The 17,462-nt window shown below is 33.3% G+C and overlaps 1 protein-coding gene and 1 pseudogene across 1 annotated transcript; one reads left to right on the top strand and one right to left on the bottom strand.

Moving 5' to 3' along the window:
• Positions 1-7: 7 nt before the first annotated feature.
• On the bottom strand, positions 8-13,988 carry LOC145260512 (putative RNA-binding protein EIF1AD). The gene is made up of 4 exons (XM_080118641.1): positions 13,753-13,988; positions 8,610-8,718; positions 5,373-5,481; positions 8-2,138 (listed from the first exon to the last, which is right to left on the bottom strand). The coding sequence occupies exons 1-4, from the start codon at positions 13,837-13,839 to the stop codon at positions 1,739-1,741; spliced, it is 705 nt and encodes a 234-aa protein (XP_079974767.1). The 5' UTR covers positions 13,840-13,988; the 3' UTR covers positions 8-1,738.
• On the top strand, positions 3,201-3,357 carry LOC145260899 (U2 spliceosomal RNA; annotated as a pseudogene).
• Positions 13,989-17,462: the final 3,474 nt, after the last annotated feature.

Here is a 17,462-nt window from a genome sequence, read left to right as displayed (position 1 = left end):
AAAATGGTTTAAGTCAATTAAAAAAAAATTATCTTTATTGCTTTAAATTTTGTTAAGAAAAAAAAAGATAATTAAAAATTTAGACAGTTTTAATAAAATTGCAAGAAAATAATTTTTTTTAAGATAATTTCATCACAGCTTTGTTTCTGCTTTGATATTATTGTAGAAATATGGGAGATGAGTTGTTTTTTTTTGGGGGGGGGGAAATTATCTCTAACAACTGCAACAGTAATGGTCAGGGTAGCATTTTTAGAAAATCAATTTGAATTTCAAGAAAATGGAAAAAAAATCTCAAGATTTTTAAAATTCAAAATTATTTCAAATAAGTGGATTTGAATTTTAACAAATTTTGAGAAAAATCTTCAGAAAAAATTAAAGGATGAAAAGCACATAACTTACAAATCACTTTTATAGTTTGTACTGACACTTGTAGCAATTATTCTAGTTGGATTGAGCTGGCTTTCACCTGAGCACAAACTGCATCTTGAACCATTGCAGTTCAATTTCGATAATCCTGGACTAAATTGCCGGAAGTGGCTAACTGCACCCAATACCAGCGCCAAAGACCAACTATCTGTGGAACCAAAGGTACTCTCAAGTCGTCTTTAATTGTTATCTCCCAGGTCTTCAGCTGCTCACCAACACATTTGTGCCAGCCAGTTTATAGTTTAATTACATATGGCTAGTGTAACCTACAATGTTTCTCCATCTCTCCTGAACACTATCCCGATTTAATAATTCTAAACAATTAGTGATAATAAACATAGAATATAAATATAGATTTAAATAAGTGACTCTGAGACAATTGTCTGTATATGCCTTAAATAGAAAAAGGAAAAAAACTGAGTATTGAGCCAAAAACAGCATGATTTTTTTTCATTCCATTCATCATTTTCGATCCTCTCATAATAGTCAACATCATTCAACTAACAATCTCATTAACCCTTATTCTTGAGTGGCTTTTAGCCTTGATAAGTGGTGACACATTCGTCATCAAATTTGGTTTAATGTCCATTTTACATGCTGGCACGAGTTGGATGGCTTTTAGAAATTGCCTTCTGAACTAACCTATTTCTAGCCAGGTCTTTATCTCTCTTTCTCTCTCAAATGCATTCTTTTAACTTGCTTTCATGCCAACTGACCCTTCTACTTCAACTGTTCTACATCTACTAAACCAAGAACTCTCAACCATTTTTTTTTTCCACATTACCATATCATCAAATTCTCCTATTCTGCACACATCTCCCTATACTGTCCAGATTTTATATTCCTCTGAGGTCTTCAGATCCAAGCTAGGTTATTAAAACTGGCATAATTAACAAATCATTTCTCTTCATGCAACGCATACCTTCAATCCTTAATGGTCAGGTTTCACTTCCATACATCATCACACTGTGTACACATGCCTAATAAACTCTTTCCTTGGTTAATAATTAGTAAATAAAAGATAAATAAAAAAAATTGAAGGCCAAAGAGCATATCAGCTAAACCATAAATATCAACATTGATGAGAGCAATAGTAAAAATAACTTCTCATCTTAAAAGAAAATTCTTTGAATAAAATAGATTTATCCTATCCTTTGCCTCTATTCATACATACAGACTTTGCCAGTTGCAGAGGGGAGGGGGGGGGTCAAAGGTGTTTGAATCAGTTGATTTTTAGTGATGAAGAGAGTTTATATGAAATTTTATAAGATATTGATAATCGTCCGTTTTGGCTTCAAAAGCAACAAAACACTCAACTCGCGTTGATTTCAGAAATTTTTGAGCACAGGTTCTCTATTTGTTGACTGGTATCAGAATTATTGTCGCCACCACTACAACACGTCGTAGCTTTAGTGTCGACTTTGTTATCACATTTGTCGTCAGATAATTCTGCAATTATTTCCACACCAGAATTGTGCCCCTCAGATTCCTCCCCATCATTTTCCTCCTCCTCCTCATCATCATCTTCCTCCTCCTCCTCTTCTTCACTGTCAGAGACAGGAATGTGTGCAGGATAAATGTACCGGTTGTAATTGTTTACCATGCAGCCAAGATCTTCAGCATCCGAGTCAGAGTCTGAAGGCGGCAACATGTCTGCAGGAATTTGGCTTTCATCTTTCTTCACCACGACGTACTTTGCAAAAGCTTCCGGCCTGAAAGAAATACAACATGTTATTTAAAAATATGTGCCAGTGTTTATATCTTTATTTGTGAACCTTATATTTGCTTAATATCACTAAGATACTCTTTGTCTATTCATATAAAAAAACATTTCATATATTTTTATTTTCTTATAGCTGGTATTTTTTGTTATTCTTTATATTTTTATCGCTTTAATTATTGTTTTATGATTATTATTAATCATTTTTTATTATTCATTTTTAATTTGGACATTTATTCCTTACTAGCCTTGGGTGGCCAGGTGTTTGGAGGTGTGTGTTGAGCAAAAAAAAAAAAAAGAAAAGAAAAAACCGTGGTAGTAGGCAGGCAGACTCAAACCTGTATTGCAAGGGAGGAAAAGAACGTGAAGCGTTTGCTGTTGTGCCCATTGCCAAACTGGAAGTGACATAGGTTTAAATTAAGGCTAGACAATCGAAAAGAGGTGATGACTTTCGAAAATATTGGCGAAAAAAAATCGACCCTACCTGTAGAAAAGTGCCCAGTTGAGGATTAAGGAATGAAAGTTTTTTGGCCAATTTTTCGATATTTGTCGTCCGAAGGGTCGAGCTTCAAAATGAGACCGATCTCGTGAAAATCGGTCTCATCTGTTGAAAGTTTCAGACAGACATACATTTAAACAAACAGGTAAGATTTATATTATAAACTAGCAGGGCAAAAGTAATCTATATATTAATACGATAGCGTGTGTTATTTTGTGTGTCACACTTACATCATTTTTCTTCTGAGTGACTGTCGTTTAATTGTTATGACTTTCCATTTCTTGTAATAAATAATTTTATCAAGAATTCTTCATTCATCATCTTTGGTTTTGATTATAGCTGAAGGAACTCAAGTTATATTTTTTTTTTCTTCATAAGTTTTGGTTTCGGTTCAAGCTGATGCACCCAAGTCATATGGATATATATTTTTAATTTTGAAATCACAACTATGTAAAATATAAGAATCGACTATATGAAATCTACATAAAATTAAAATCATATTTAAACGTATTTTACAATCGGGCTACACCGGGGCGTCCCTGTTAGCTTAGATAAATACTTTTTTGGCCTTTTGGTCAAGATCAAAGTGTAGTATCTGTTCTTCAGATGCTGCACTTTCATTTCTTGTTCTCTTTCGGTAGAAGATCAGTCCTTCACGACTGAGACAATTTTTTTATTTTTGTACCTTTTCTCCATGTTAAGAAACGACCCTGGCGTCTAACTCTGTCCCGTGGGGAGGCATAGTAAATAGGTACAATAATATCAGGGTGTCTCCATTTATGCTGAACATCTACAGAATGCCAACATCAATATATTATGAAAGAGTCTGCTGTGAAATTTCCACAGTCCAGCTAGTTTCTATTAAAACTTCTATATCTCTACCTGTAACACCGGGGCGACACCAGATTGCCTTGCTGACAAACTAGGAGTCGAGTGTGTTTGATACTTGATAAGAATTCCAGATATTCCAAATTCATGTATATCAGAAAAGTAAAATTTCTTAATATTAACTGAGGATAACAGTTTTTGGACAACCCTAGCGATATTAGCGAAAATTGCCACCAAATCAACCACGAAAAAGAATTTTAAAAAAGTCTAGTTTTGATAATGGTTTAAGAAAGCAAACAAAAAGGACAACTGTCATGTCTGTTTTGGATTGGAGTGAGAGGAGAGTGGACCACCCAAACAGTACAGAAGGGGTGTTTTTGTTAAACAAAAAAACAAAATAAAAACCAAAAAGAGCTTTCAGAAGAAGGGGAAAGAGAGAGAGAGTTGGGGGGGGGGGAATGTTGAAAAAAAAAATGAATGGAAGACCTCGGATAGCCGGCAGGCAGGAGGGGGGGGGGGGTATGGGAAGGGGATGTAGTGTTTTTCATTAAAACTAGAAGCCGAGAGGTGAAAAAATGTCTTTTGCCACTCATTCACCAGCAGAGAGAGACAGTGTCGGCTCTTTTGCTGACTGAAACCCATACTTCCTTCCCTGCCCGACCCAAGATATAGATCCCCACTCTGTGAATTCAAAAGTTAGTTTTGAAATCCCAAGTATGAGAAAGCTATCTGAACTTTGTTTTAGGGTTGAAAATCCTGCATCCAAAAACATTAACTCATTCTTCTTAAATCAAAGAGAAAACCCAAATCATTTAATATTTTTGCGCAAACTATATATGGAATTATTTTGCGAAAATAATTATTTTTGTTTATAAAATAATTTCCGAGTTTTCATTAATTATTGATTGCCTGACGATTTTGAGAGTAACCCAGTTGATTACAGATCTACCCTGAAACCTGATAGCCAGGCTTCAGTTGAAAGAATTAGCTGACACCAGAACACCTCTGGACACAGAAAGAACTCAACCAAAATGTCTGACAACAAATGGCCAGCCAACGTATTTAAAGATATTGCCCTCTGGACTCGTGTATTTTGTGCACTCTGGGCATCAGAGCAGTAATTTCCAGTGACCAGTAAGTATCTGGTTACCTTTTGAGGAGTCCATCACTAGAGAAAGTTAAAAGTGTAGCCACCGGGACTTAGGGTTAGTGTACATCGACTTGCCCATGTGCACAAATTGTCCACAGAGGGTACATTTATGGTCCTGTGACGCAAGATCGTGTGTAACACTCATCGTTATTACATACCCACATCTCTATCTTTCTCTCTCCAACCTCCTTTCTCCTCTGATCAACCCATTTCTCTCTAGCTGGCCATACACATACATAAAATTCTCCTTTATATAATGAACTTCAAGAAACGAGTCAGCATTTTCTTTCAAAATTAGTACACGATAACACTGAAAAACTGACTCCTCTGATGAAACCTGACCCAAATGAACCTCAGAGAATATTTTTTATGCAAATTTAGATATATATCTGGAGCAATGCCGATCTAGACAATATCAACTTGAGACAGACAGACATTCCAAAAAAGATTTCCCATAAACTTTTAACAAAAAAATATCTGAAGTGAGCTAAACAAGGCTCGAAACCCATCATGAAAATATTTAAAAATATTAAAAAGTGATAAAAGTCTTAAAAAATCAACAATTGTTGCTAGTTACACTCTTAAGTATACATTTTTCTCTCATTGGAATCACACAACGATTACTTAATAAACATATATAACATCACATATGTTTTGTATGTTTTATTTATACTTTTTACTTTAGAAATTAATAAGAGAGACACGGGCAAATGTTCATTATGGAAGAATGGTTCCAAGTCGAGACTTACCATTTCCCCATACTTTTGATGTAGTTGATTTGTTCCTTGTAAAGAATTCGGATTATTTCTGCTTTCACTTTTATTCCTTCAGCAATTGGTTCAACAATAAGGAACATTCCTGAAACAAAAAACAATGGTGAACGTTTAATTCTTCAGATTCTCCAAGAACATTTTACAGCTTTAGAATAAAAGACAACGCTAATGAACCCTGTGCGTCTCCATATGATAAAATGGCACAGTCTGTTCTTCCATCAATACTAGTTAAAGTGACAATTATGTCAAATGAGTTGAAATTAGACTTTCATGCAGACGTCTGACAATGTGGTGAAAAGTGCATCAAAACAAGCCGAGCATGCAAAGTCTCCCTCCACAAGTGAAAAATTTACTTTCACCATGACTAATGTTTGTGCTAAATTTAAAAAAAAAAAATCCAAGGAGTGGTTATTGATGTGCAAGCAAAGGAACAGATGAACGATTTTGAGACAATTTTAACCCTATAACGGCTCCTAAAGAGACAACCAGAGTTATCCTGGAAAATCCGCTCTGGCAAATTGTGCAAAATTAAAAAAAAAAAATCCAAGGCGGGGTTATTGAAAAAAGTGTGAACAAACAAACAGAAGTGAATTACTAGGTCTTTTGTCAGGGGAGCAATAAGAAATTAAATGAGAATAATAAAGAGATAAATTTAAATATGATCTTTACTTAAAACAGATGAAAAATAAGAAATACATTTTTACTTAAATCGACAATGTAGTTTTCTCTATTATTGTAGATTTTCATGAAAGAAAATCTTTCTGAAATGACATAAGATTTCTCTCTCTCTCTCTATATATATATATATGGAGGGAAGATAAATTAACCTCTCATAACCAGGGTTGCATTGTTGGAGGTTTTAGCTGAAGTCAGAGTCGAATTTCTAAGAGTACTAGGAGTCAGAGTCAGAATTGTTTATCTGACTCCTTAAAGCCAAATTTTTTTTTTTTTTTTTTTTTTTTATATGGTTTTCCTGTTTGGTTTTACCAGTTGCACAATTTAGCAGTTTTTGTATAGTTTTGCTTTTGTTTTTGGAGATATATCATATTTTTAACTGTACATCAACATATTTCAGTCCATCGAATCACTGCAAATCCTGTCTGGACAGCTATTTTCGTTTTGGTTGTGACATCACACAGGATCAATGAAAATTGTCTTTGAGTGAGATCATTGTGGATTACATTGGATTGTAATCCGAAAGTTATCCAGTTCCTGAATCAAATGAAATTTGGCAATTGGATTAGTTCAGAATCGATCCGAATTACAATCTTAGCTAAAAAAAACAAAAAACACAACAAAGAAAATGGACCTAAATCAATAAGAAGCAACTCATGCTACTATAGTCCTTCATAGCTGTTTGTTTTTCTTTTAATCCTCTTTCCATAAAGCCAATATCTTTAAAAAAAATTTTTTCTTTATGTCTTTATTCCCCTCTTCTGCTGAGAAGCGTTTGGCTTTGAAATGCCATGGCCTAAAGAGGTTTCCCTATCCTAAATATTGTATTCCCTTTTGAACTGATAGCATAAAATTTAATTGTAATTTTTTTTATCTCTTTGTTATCTTAACTTATTCTATAAAGCTAGTTGCGTTTATATGTGAGTATATTTATCATACAAGTGAATATTAAACGTAAAAAATGATATACATGAAAAGTATTAATAAAATGCATGCTAAATAGATGTAGGAGGCTGCTATATGGATCTACAGAATAGATTTCCACATAGGAAAGGAGTCAGAGTTGGAGTCCTAGGAATTGTTGGAGCTGGACTTTTACCATTCGATTCCTCAACCCTGCTCATAACACTGTCTCCAAAACCTCCCGTTTCTTACTGCTTTGTTCAGCTGATTAACCCGGAAGTCAAGAAATGTAATTTTCTGCACTCTTTCACCTTGCTCTTTCCAACTGTTCATTTCTTTTTTAATTTTTTATTTCTATTATTTGAACTGCTGTTCTCATTACGAATGTTATTTGCACAGCGTTCCGGTTGATGTAACCTCTGACCTTCTTTAGATGAATCTTGTCGAACTCGGGAATCTTTCAGTCAGACTCGGGAATTTGAATTATTTATATTTTTTATTACCTTTATTCATGCCAACCAAGGCACATTGCCACTGAAACTTAAAAGGCTAGGGACATCCTAATTAGGGACTTGAACAGCAAGATGTTTATTCATATTCATCGTTGTAATATTGCATCTGTGTGCCTTTTTACAATTATTTTAATGGAATATGCTCTGATAAACTAATAGCACTTGTGCTGTTTTGATGTACATACTCCCGACTAACCCAACAAACAACAAAATCCTACCTCTCCAGTGTTGAGACACCACATGACTCAACTCTCCACATAGTCCTTTGTAAACATGATTCCAATTAGTAGCCCCTCAAGTCTAAGTGGCAATACATTTTGTTTGGAGTGAAAAAAAGAAATTAATTTCTGTGAGTACAGTGAGGGAAACAAGGAACAGGAAGGGAATTCCAAAAACTAGCAGTCTGAGGGAAGAAACTATTAGAGCAGAAAGTTTTCTGACATCTAGTGAAGGGGTGGGATTTTGCTTGTCATGTTGGCCAGGAGCATTTATGCCGATAGTGCACCAGAGACATGAGTTCATCAGAGCACATTCCATTGAAGTGCTTGTTAACCAAGCATGAAGATGGCAGAGATGGGACAGAAGTTGGAGCTTGGTTGACAGTGGGGGATTGCACACACTTTTTTAGAGCCTTGTCTAATAAGAAAAGGTTAGTGGATGATACGCCAACCCAGACATGGCAACAATGCTCCATGCATGGGTGAATAGTGGCTTTGTAGAGATATAAAATAAGTCCTAACACTTTCCATTCAACTACAGAGGATATGGGCATGAGTTTTTACTAAAAGATTACTTATTCTAATATTAACTTCACTTCACATATTTCATTCATTATTTTGAAAAGGATTGAAATTTTCCATTGTTTTTTTTTCTGTCCATTTGGTGGTGTACACCATACAACCACAGTACTTAATATTGTCTTTCATCCAATATTATATGCAGTTTTTAGACAGAAATAGCCTTCTGAGTCTATCCATCTAACGTTTTTCTTTGGCTAGTTTTTAACCTTGAAGTGCAATTTTTCGTTTTTTGCTCCTTATCAAGTAGCTTTTATATCTCATCTGGAGCAATTTTCATTTAAAAAAAAAAAAAAAAAGAATTGTAAAGATTTTGTTTTTCCTACCTTTTTTTATGTAAAAATGATTTCGGAATTTTGGTGGCATGCTCACAAGAAATTCTTCCCCTTCCGTATCCCAAACTTCATGCAGATTATTTCCACGTGTATGTTTTACCTAAAAAAAAAAAAAAAAAAAATCAAAGATTTGTGAATTTAAAGAATTTCAAATATACAAAAAGTAAAACAGAAAAATTATGCAGGTTAAACTTTTTGAAATAGATTGACATATTGTACATCATATAAAGCATAATCACACTGACGCACCAGTTCTTGTTAGATCACTGAAGTTAAGCAATGTTGAGCTTGGTCGGTACCAGATGGATGACCATTTGGGAATACCAGTTACTATAGGTAGGAGAACATCAACATCTCCCAGCAAGAAACGCAAAAACCTAACGTCATCATCTCCCATGACTTTTAAAAAGCCATCTTCGTTTTCTGCGATGAAAATTCCCGACTATCCTAACCCTCTTCCTGGCTCAAATATGAAGTTGACTGAAGGTAATCAAACTCTGGATTGTTTTTTTTTTTTTAAATCGGGTTCTAATTTCTCTTGGTGTTACCAGTTCAGATTGTCTGAAGATACTGACTGATCAAAAATGCACTAAACATTGATGTCATTGTTTTTTTTAGTTTTTTTTTTTTACTTTCTTTTCTAAAACGAACAGAAACATACAAGTGGCTGTGAATTTGATATTCCCATGAAACTTCCTTTGGAGTAAACTGATTCAACCTGCCACTTTGATACGGCAAATATAGATTTCATCTTATTAGTTCTTCCTTTCATTTCACACAAATTGATTTCTTTACATGGGGGTTAATTTGGCTGTTTTATATTAAAATTAACACCTTTGCTGAACCAATACCTAGTGAGAATGATTCCAAGGCTAGTAAACCTTTTACACAAAGAATTGAGATTAACACAATATGCAAACTAATTCAAAAATTGTCAACGAATTAGATTTTCAATTATAACTTCTAGATTGAAGCAATTTTTATTTTTGTCCCATCCAAAACGCCTCTTTTGTAAAGATGGATGCATCACCCTCCTTTAACCTGTTTCTGGTTTTGCCTTCATTGGGAAGCCAAGCAAAACAGGACACACAAAAATGAATATATATTAGTTTATGCAAATATTTCTTTCAGGTTTTACCAAATTGTTAATAAATGCTATTTATTTACAGTTGGCAATTTATTTAAAAATATCATGATTAAACTTTAATCAAAATCATAAAATCACTATGCGCCAATTCACAGAACTTTGAAATGTCCAAAATGGCAGATATTTAAAAAGACAACTCACAAGACTTGAAAATGTATATTGACGTGACAGTCTGCTTTGAAAATTTTCTATTTGTAAACAATTTTTTTTTTATTTCCATATAATATATATATATATATATATACACACACATATTTGTTCATCTCCGACAGGATTCTGTAATATTTATTTCAGGCTCCTTAAAATATACCTTGGTCAAAACATACTTCTCTGGGTTCTTTTAATATGCTTTCATTGGAAAAATAATTTTATGGATTTTTAAATCATGACAACCCCTCAAAATACAAATAAGACAACATTTCTGTAAAAATTAAAAAATATCAAAATAAATAAACTTTAAAATCAAAAGCAAGAAACACAAAATTAAAAACAAAAAGCGTTTTAAACTTACTTATAGCAAAAAAAAAAAAAAAAAAAAAAAAAAAAAAATCTACCCCCACCAATATCCTATTCACATTGCATATCTTTAATGCAAATTTATTTTAACAGCTTTCATTTGAATTACCTCCCTTGAAAAGTAATAAAAATAATATTAAGAAAAAAAAACAAAAAAACGTTTTGGTAATTTATTCGTTTTTTTTTTAAATCAATTTTATTAATTACTGTTAAAATCGACAAAACTATTATTACAAAAGGAAACTAACACAAAGATAACAAATGAAGAACACCACACATTAATTTATTACAATCTGTTTCAAACATGCTTATGTAACTTAGGCATGAAAATAGCTGTGGTTGGGTTGATGCCTTCTACAAAAATTTATTGATTAAAATAAGCACAATCAGAATGAACACTCTTTTGCAAATGCAAAACAAGTGTTTTTATGCCAATAACAAAAAAACTTCAGGCCAAGATCAAAGTGTAGTATCTGTTCTTCAGAGGTTGCACTTCAATTTCTTGTTCTCTGTCAGTGGAGGAGAAATCCTTCACGACTGAGACAATTTTTATTTTTGTTCCTTTTCTTCGTTAAAAAACGACCCTGGTGTCTAACTCTGTCCCGTGGGGAGGCATTGTAAATAGGAACATAAAAACATTGTGTCCTGCTGGCCATGAAGTCACTGAAAGCTTTTTTGATATCTCTTAGCTTTTTGAAGCATTTCTCACATAGAAAGTTGTCAAGATGCTTTAAAAAGTGGTAGTCGGTAGATGAGAGGTCTGGAGAGTATGGCAGATGAGGCAGAGTTTTGTAGCACAATTCATTCAACTTCTGTAGGGTCAGTTTAGCAACATGTGGTTGAGCATTGTCGTGGAGGAGAATTGGGCCTTTTCTGTTGACTAATGCTGGGTGTTCTTGTCAAAGTTTCTGATGCATTTCATCCATTTGTTGACAGTACTTTTCTGCCGTAATGATTTAAAAAAAAACTAATGGAGGAAACAGGTCACAGACCACCAAACAGTCGACATGCCCTTATTTTGGTGCAACTCTGGCTTCGGGAAGTGTCGTGGAGCTTCATTGGCGTCCAACTACTGAACTGAGCATCGTCGGTAAAGAACATACTTTTCATCGCAAGTCACAACCCAGTCAAGAAATGGGTTATTCTGGTTGCATAAAAGAAAGGAAGACGGCACTTCATAACGGTGTTTCTTTTGGTTGTTGTTCGATTCGTGAGGAACCCATTTATCAAGTTTTTTTTGTCTTTCCAATCTCTTTCAAGTGGTTGGAAATTGTCATATGTTATGTCTAATTCAGAAGCAATTCTCAAATAGTTGTGCATTGATTGGCTTCGACAAATGCTCTTAATTGATCGTGGTCAACATCCGATGGCTGACCACCACTCTCATCATCTTCAAGACTCTCGCTGCTGCCACAAAATTCCTTAAACCACCATTGTGCTATACATTTAGTAGTGATTCCTGGGTCAACACTGTTGATATTAGCAACTTTTCAGCCTAGCTTGAATTGGAATAAGAAAATTGTGCAAATTTGCTTCCCCCCCCCATCTCGTATTCAACGTTCTGAAAACACATGTTTTAAAACGATTGTAATTTAAATGATTAGATAAAGTGAAAACACCCTTTAAAATATATAAAATAAAGGTACTATAGCGAAACCTTATTTGAAAATACATCATTTGAAATCAAAATTAAAAATTCTGCAAGAACTTTCGTCAATCTAATAAATTATTGTACAATAAAAATTAAATTAAAAATCATTTTTATTTCGAATTAGTAAATGAAGTAAAAATTCAATTTTTTACTTGATTCCTAAATTACTATTCTAGTAAATTACCTAATAATTTAATAAATAAAAATATCGTAAAAACTGAATTTAACTTGAAAATACTATGAAGAAAGTAGCTTTTTTTAAATTTAGAAATCAAGTAATAAAAAAGGAGGCGTTTTCATTTGATTAAATAATTCGAAATAAAATGATTTTTGTCTTAATTATTTTATGGCGCTTCTACACTATTGGATGAAATTTTATAGTCAATAAATGGTGTTTTCAGACAAAAAAAAAAAAAAAACAATGGTTTCTGATTTTTTTTGTCAATTCTAATAAATTACAACGGTAGCTTCCAAATTATGCAGTCGAAATTACCTAAATATTACTGAATTATTAAAAAAACACACACTTTAATCGTGTTAGCAGGTGAAAAATTGCGGCCATCTTGTTTAAATCGAAACGGAAAATCACCTCCCTTTTGGACTCTTGTGTCTTAAGATCGTTTTCATCAAATTTTATTTTCTTTAATAAATAATTTTCTACCTTATCGATTTATTTCGTAATTTTTGGATATAATCTTAAAAATACGAGGAATACGTAGATACCATTGTTTTCATGTGAAATTCAGTATTACGATTTCCAAAATTTCGTCATAATAGTGTAGAAGCGCCATTTTTATTGTGTAATAATTTATATCAGTTTGAAATATGTTAAAAAAAAAAAAAAAATGTTAATGGCTGTTTTGGTTGAAGTCCACAGATATCGGTTACGGTTCGCTGCTACGAATTCGGAAGAGTAGCATGTGAGCGAGAAAAAGCAAAGTAGAACCAGGGAAACGACTTCTACAGGGGAACCGGAAATGAATCCTCATTTTATTTAATACATAAAAACACAAATTCATTTTTAATGGCTGTACTGAATTTTTCACACATTCTTCCATGGAACGTCGAGCGACCTTAATTAAAAAAAACAAAAAACAAAGGAAGGGCAGTTTCATGGGTAATTTTGGACGAGAAACTATAAAATTAGTAATTTAAATTTACAAAAGTATACCAAAAAAAATGGGTGCTAATGCAGAGAGTGATCCGATCCGCGCTATTTTTTAAATCGTATTTCCACGTTTAATTAAAATTTTATGTTTTATTCAATTGTAACAAGTACAAAAAACCCTCCCCTCCCCATGTTAAGAATGGCTTTTTAAATAATAACGTTATTATTTCAGCACGGATCACTCTCTGCATGAGTACAAAAAAAATTTAACCTTGGTGATCGTTCAGGATTAAAAATATTCGTACTCATGCACTTATTGATCCGTGCTGAAATAATAAAAAGCCATTCTTAACATGGGAGGGGAGGGTGTCTTTTACCTATTTTATACTTTAATCTTACAATTGAATAATAAAAATAAAAAACATAATAAAACTTTGATTAAACTTGGAAATACGATTTTAAAAAATAGCGCGGATCAGTAAGTGCACGTAGAAGCGCTAAAGGTTATCTTGCGTTACACGATTCGACCGGCGTTAAGGTATAAAATCAGTTTTTCTCAAAGAGTTTGATTTTTGTGTGGTCGCTGTAGGTTCTAAAAGAGTTGATACTGTTGTACAGAAAAACGTTTTTATTTGAATATATATATATATATATATATATATATATAGCCAAGATATACAAAGATTAAAAAAGAAAAAATAAATTTATTTACCATGACGATGAATTGGTCATTTTCTGGAAGTACGAATTCGTACAGCAGTTCTTTCTCGACATATTTCCGTTTCGTAACGTGTGTCATATTTTTCGTTACTTCATATAAATAAGATGATTTTATTTTTACTAAAAACAATAAAAATAAATGGTTGACTTGAATTTGAGTTGAATTGACTAAAGTAAAATGGCCATGTGGTTTTCGGTACAAACAATCAATGGGAAATGCAGCAAAGGCTCATGGGAAATTTCATTGTTTTTTTTATTTTCGCGTTTCGTAAAATTAAAATTTCCTTTCTTATTTATAATTAAATATTTATTAACTTTGTAAATATAAACATGAAATAGTAAATCAATTCATACTGCATCAAAACAAGTAAAATAAAAGTAATTAAGTGCTGGCTTTGTTTTACGATGTTACAAGGGAGATAATGCAAACTTCCTAACATTTTAGACAGATTGAGTTATTGCCCTTCGTAGTTTTCTGCTCGACTCAGAAAAGGTAAGAAAACTTTGAAAATCGCAAAAACAGCGACAAAAAATATATATATATTATTATCTTTTAAAATTTTGGTGCTAGTGCAGAGAGTGATCCGCGCTATTTTTTAAATCATATTTCCAAGTTTAATTAAAGTTTTATGATATATTTTTTTTTATTCAATTGTAAGGTTGAAGTATAGAATAGGTACAAAACACCCTCCCCTCCCCATGTTAAGAATGGCTTTTTAGTTTTTAAATAATAACGTTATTATTTACGCCCGGATCACTCTCTGCACTAGTACTAACATTTTTTTTTAGTTTACTAAAATATGAAATATTCATTTTCGTGTTTGTATTACTGTACACATAGATTCGAAAAAGTTGTCAAAAAACAAATATATAACAAATAAATGTTATCAAAAGCAAGGTAAGTTACTTTTATACCTAACTGGATATGTTTTTAGTGTTTTTATTTAATGTAACATGTTTATTCAGCTCGAAAAACAGTGTTTACCGATGTATTGGAAAATTTAAAATGGCGCCCAACTCTCTCTTTCGCATGGTAAGTTTGGGAAAAGGAGTCAAAAATTAAAAAAATATGCCAAATACTGTTAAAACCCCACCGAATATATGTCAGCCTATGTTACGGTAACATATATTAAGCGAGTTTCTAACAGTATTTTGTCTAGTTTTTTATTTATAACTCCTTTTCCCAAACTTACCGTGTCCGGACGCCATTTTAAATTTTCCAATACATCGATAAACACTGTATGTTTTTCGAGCTGAATAAACATGTTACATTAAATAAAAACCCTAGAAAATTATCCAGTTAGGTAGAAAAGTAACTTATCTTGCTTTTGATAAAATTTATTTGTTATATATTTGTTTTTTGACAACTTTTTCGAATCTATGTGTACAGTAATACAAACCCTCATTTTGTATATATTAACAAGTCACCATAAGATAAAAGTAGAGTCATTTTTATTGTAGCTACTGAGAATTGTTACCTCAAGGAGCACTGACGGCTCTTGTGAAATAAAGCACAGAATTGAGTTTTTTTGTTTTGTTTTTTTTTTTGTAATTGTCCGAATTTATCTTGCTTCCAGATAAATTCGACGCTAAAGTAACTAAGCTGAAAAAAAAAGCATGAAACAAAAGAGGGGGAGAGGGTAAAAATGAAATCTAAAGGTCTTGATTTGAAACAAAGAAGAAACTTTATTTACAATAAGTTGCAAATTTTTCCCTTTGCGGGCATTAAACTTAAACGCCAAGGTAGCATATTATGAAAAAATAACTACACTGGTTCTTATAAAGAAGTTGTGTGTATCCATAAACGAATACAACAATAATGGACAAAATAGTAGTATCTCCTAATCACACTCGCATATGAAATTAATTTTAGGAGCGTACTCACAATTGAAAGCCAGTCAGGCACGTGCCTTTTTCTTTTTTTTGTTTAAAGTTCTTTTAGAATTTTCCTTCCCTCCACGTTGCATGCAAACCGTAGACACACATGTATTACAGGAGCAAGACCTCGTCGCTTGTCCAGATAGGAAATTCCAAAATTCCTTGTCATGTAAAAAGGTATTTTCTTTAAATTCAACTCCTTGTAAAATAAATACGCGCAACACCGCAGCCACGTAGTAGATTTTCAGAAGTCTGTCTCGTCACAGCCGGGTATTAATTTCTTGCCAGGTTTACTTCTTTGAAGGAGGCTCTTCAAAATTCCATTTTCAGCGCCGGGCAATGAACACGTTCACTCTCCACGTCAGCAGAATTTCAAAAGAGGATGAAATACGTGCTGGGCTTGTGACGTCACCACAGAGCTAGCATTTCCCTTTTCTTCAAATTAAAGGGAGTTTCGTACAAACCGTAAATATATGAAACTAAAAATCATAAAGGATACAAAATACAAAAAATCATATATAAGAACCAGATAAAAAATAATAAATGAAAACAGGGGGGATGCACCATTATTGGTACAAAAAAAATTCCAACATTCTCCCCCAACAGGAAATGGCAGTCAACCTACAGTTGGATGACACCTGTAAAATTTACAATACAAAAAGTTTTTCTTTACTACACAATGTATGTTCAGGAGCTCTCCAGGAAACACATATTAGAAGAAAAAAGCAGAAAAATTCAAATAGGCTCATTCTATAAAATTTCACATACGAATGCGTGTTTGAGATAAGTGTATTTTAATTTTTATGTTTAATTTCTAATATTAATAACTACATTCTATTTCAGTACTTAATTTATATTTTTATCTCCTGATTGTTTTATTTAATGATAGCGTTTTCTCGTCATAAATGTTTATTATATCTACCATGTTAATTGCATGAACAGATTAGGAAATTGTATTCATTGTTTATTCGTGAGAGGTGAATCTATCACCATACTTTCCCTTTAAAAAACATGCCAGTTGGACTTTTATTGAGTACAATACTTAATAGATTTTTTTTTTTTTTTTAAAGGAGAGTAGAGAATGTTTTGTGGAAGCGTTGGCGGCAGCTCCCGTTACTCTCGCTTCTCTTTATTTGTCACTCAGTCCTCATTTTTCTAATGAGTGATTTTTCTGACAAAGGGAGAAGAAAAAGCTGTATTCTAGGTTGGCAGTATTTTGCGTGAACAGTCGGCAGAGATGGCGGAAATTTTCTGTTCTATGTCTATCCTTGTAGCCATGTCACTAGTAAGGGTGCTGGAGGTAAACGTTTTATCTGGGCTGACGTTATCCGCCTGATAGTCAGGGACCCGAACCTTGGATCAACCACTAAGGAGGCTGTCCTATCAGCAGGCGCAAAGTACTGGGGCTACTGTATTGCCATTTGGTGAATGGATTCTGGACCATGCAGTAGTCTCTGGTGGGGCCTCTCGATGCCATACTAGTGGGTTTACCTTATCATGTGCTACAAAAAAAAAAAAAAAAAATTCTTCGTTACTTTTCTCTCTTTGTTTCCCCTCTCTGTCCTGCTCTAAGCAAGTCTGACGACCTAGTCCACAAACTCCAAAATTCCATCATGACAAGTTTCAATAAAAAATACACGATTAAACCCGGATCTGAAACTTCCAACGTAGACCCCCACTACCATGTCTCCTTCTCCAACATCAGGGGTCTACGTTCTAACCTTCCAGAGGTTGAAGCCCAATTACAGGAGACTAAACCAGACCTTTTATTTTTAAGCGAAACTGGAATTGGACAGACTATTTCCCTAAATGAGTTTGTAATTA

This window comes from Euprymna scolopes, chromosome 36 (genome assembly GCF_053919585.1).
Source record: "Euprymna scolopes isolate OS-2025 chromosome 36, ASM5391958v1, whole genome shotgun sequence".
In the NCBI taxonomy this organism is placed as follows: domain Eukaryota; kingdom Metazoa; phylum Mollusca; class Cephalopoda; order Sepiida; family Sepiolidae; genus Euprymna; species Euprymna scolopes.
The sequence above is the reverse complement of the archived record's forward strand: the minus strand, read 5'-3'. Positions and strand labels throughout refer to the sequence as shown.

Bases quoted from the DNA above. Each gene is read 5' to 3' on its own strand.
- LOC145260512 (XM_080118641.1), bottom strand. From the start codon at position 13,839: ATGACACACGTTACGAAACGGAAATATGTCGAGAAAGAACTGCTGTAC. The intron at 8,719-13,752 runs GTAAATAAATTT...TTTTTTTTTTAG, and splicing joins ATGACCAATTCATCGTCATG to GTAAAACATACACGTGGAAA. The intron at 2,139-5,372 runs GTAAGTCTCGAC...TATTTCTTTCAG, and splicing joins ATCAAAAGTATGGGGAAATG to GCCGGAAGCTTTTGCAAAGT.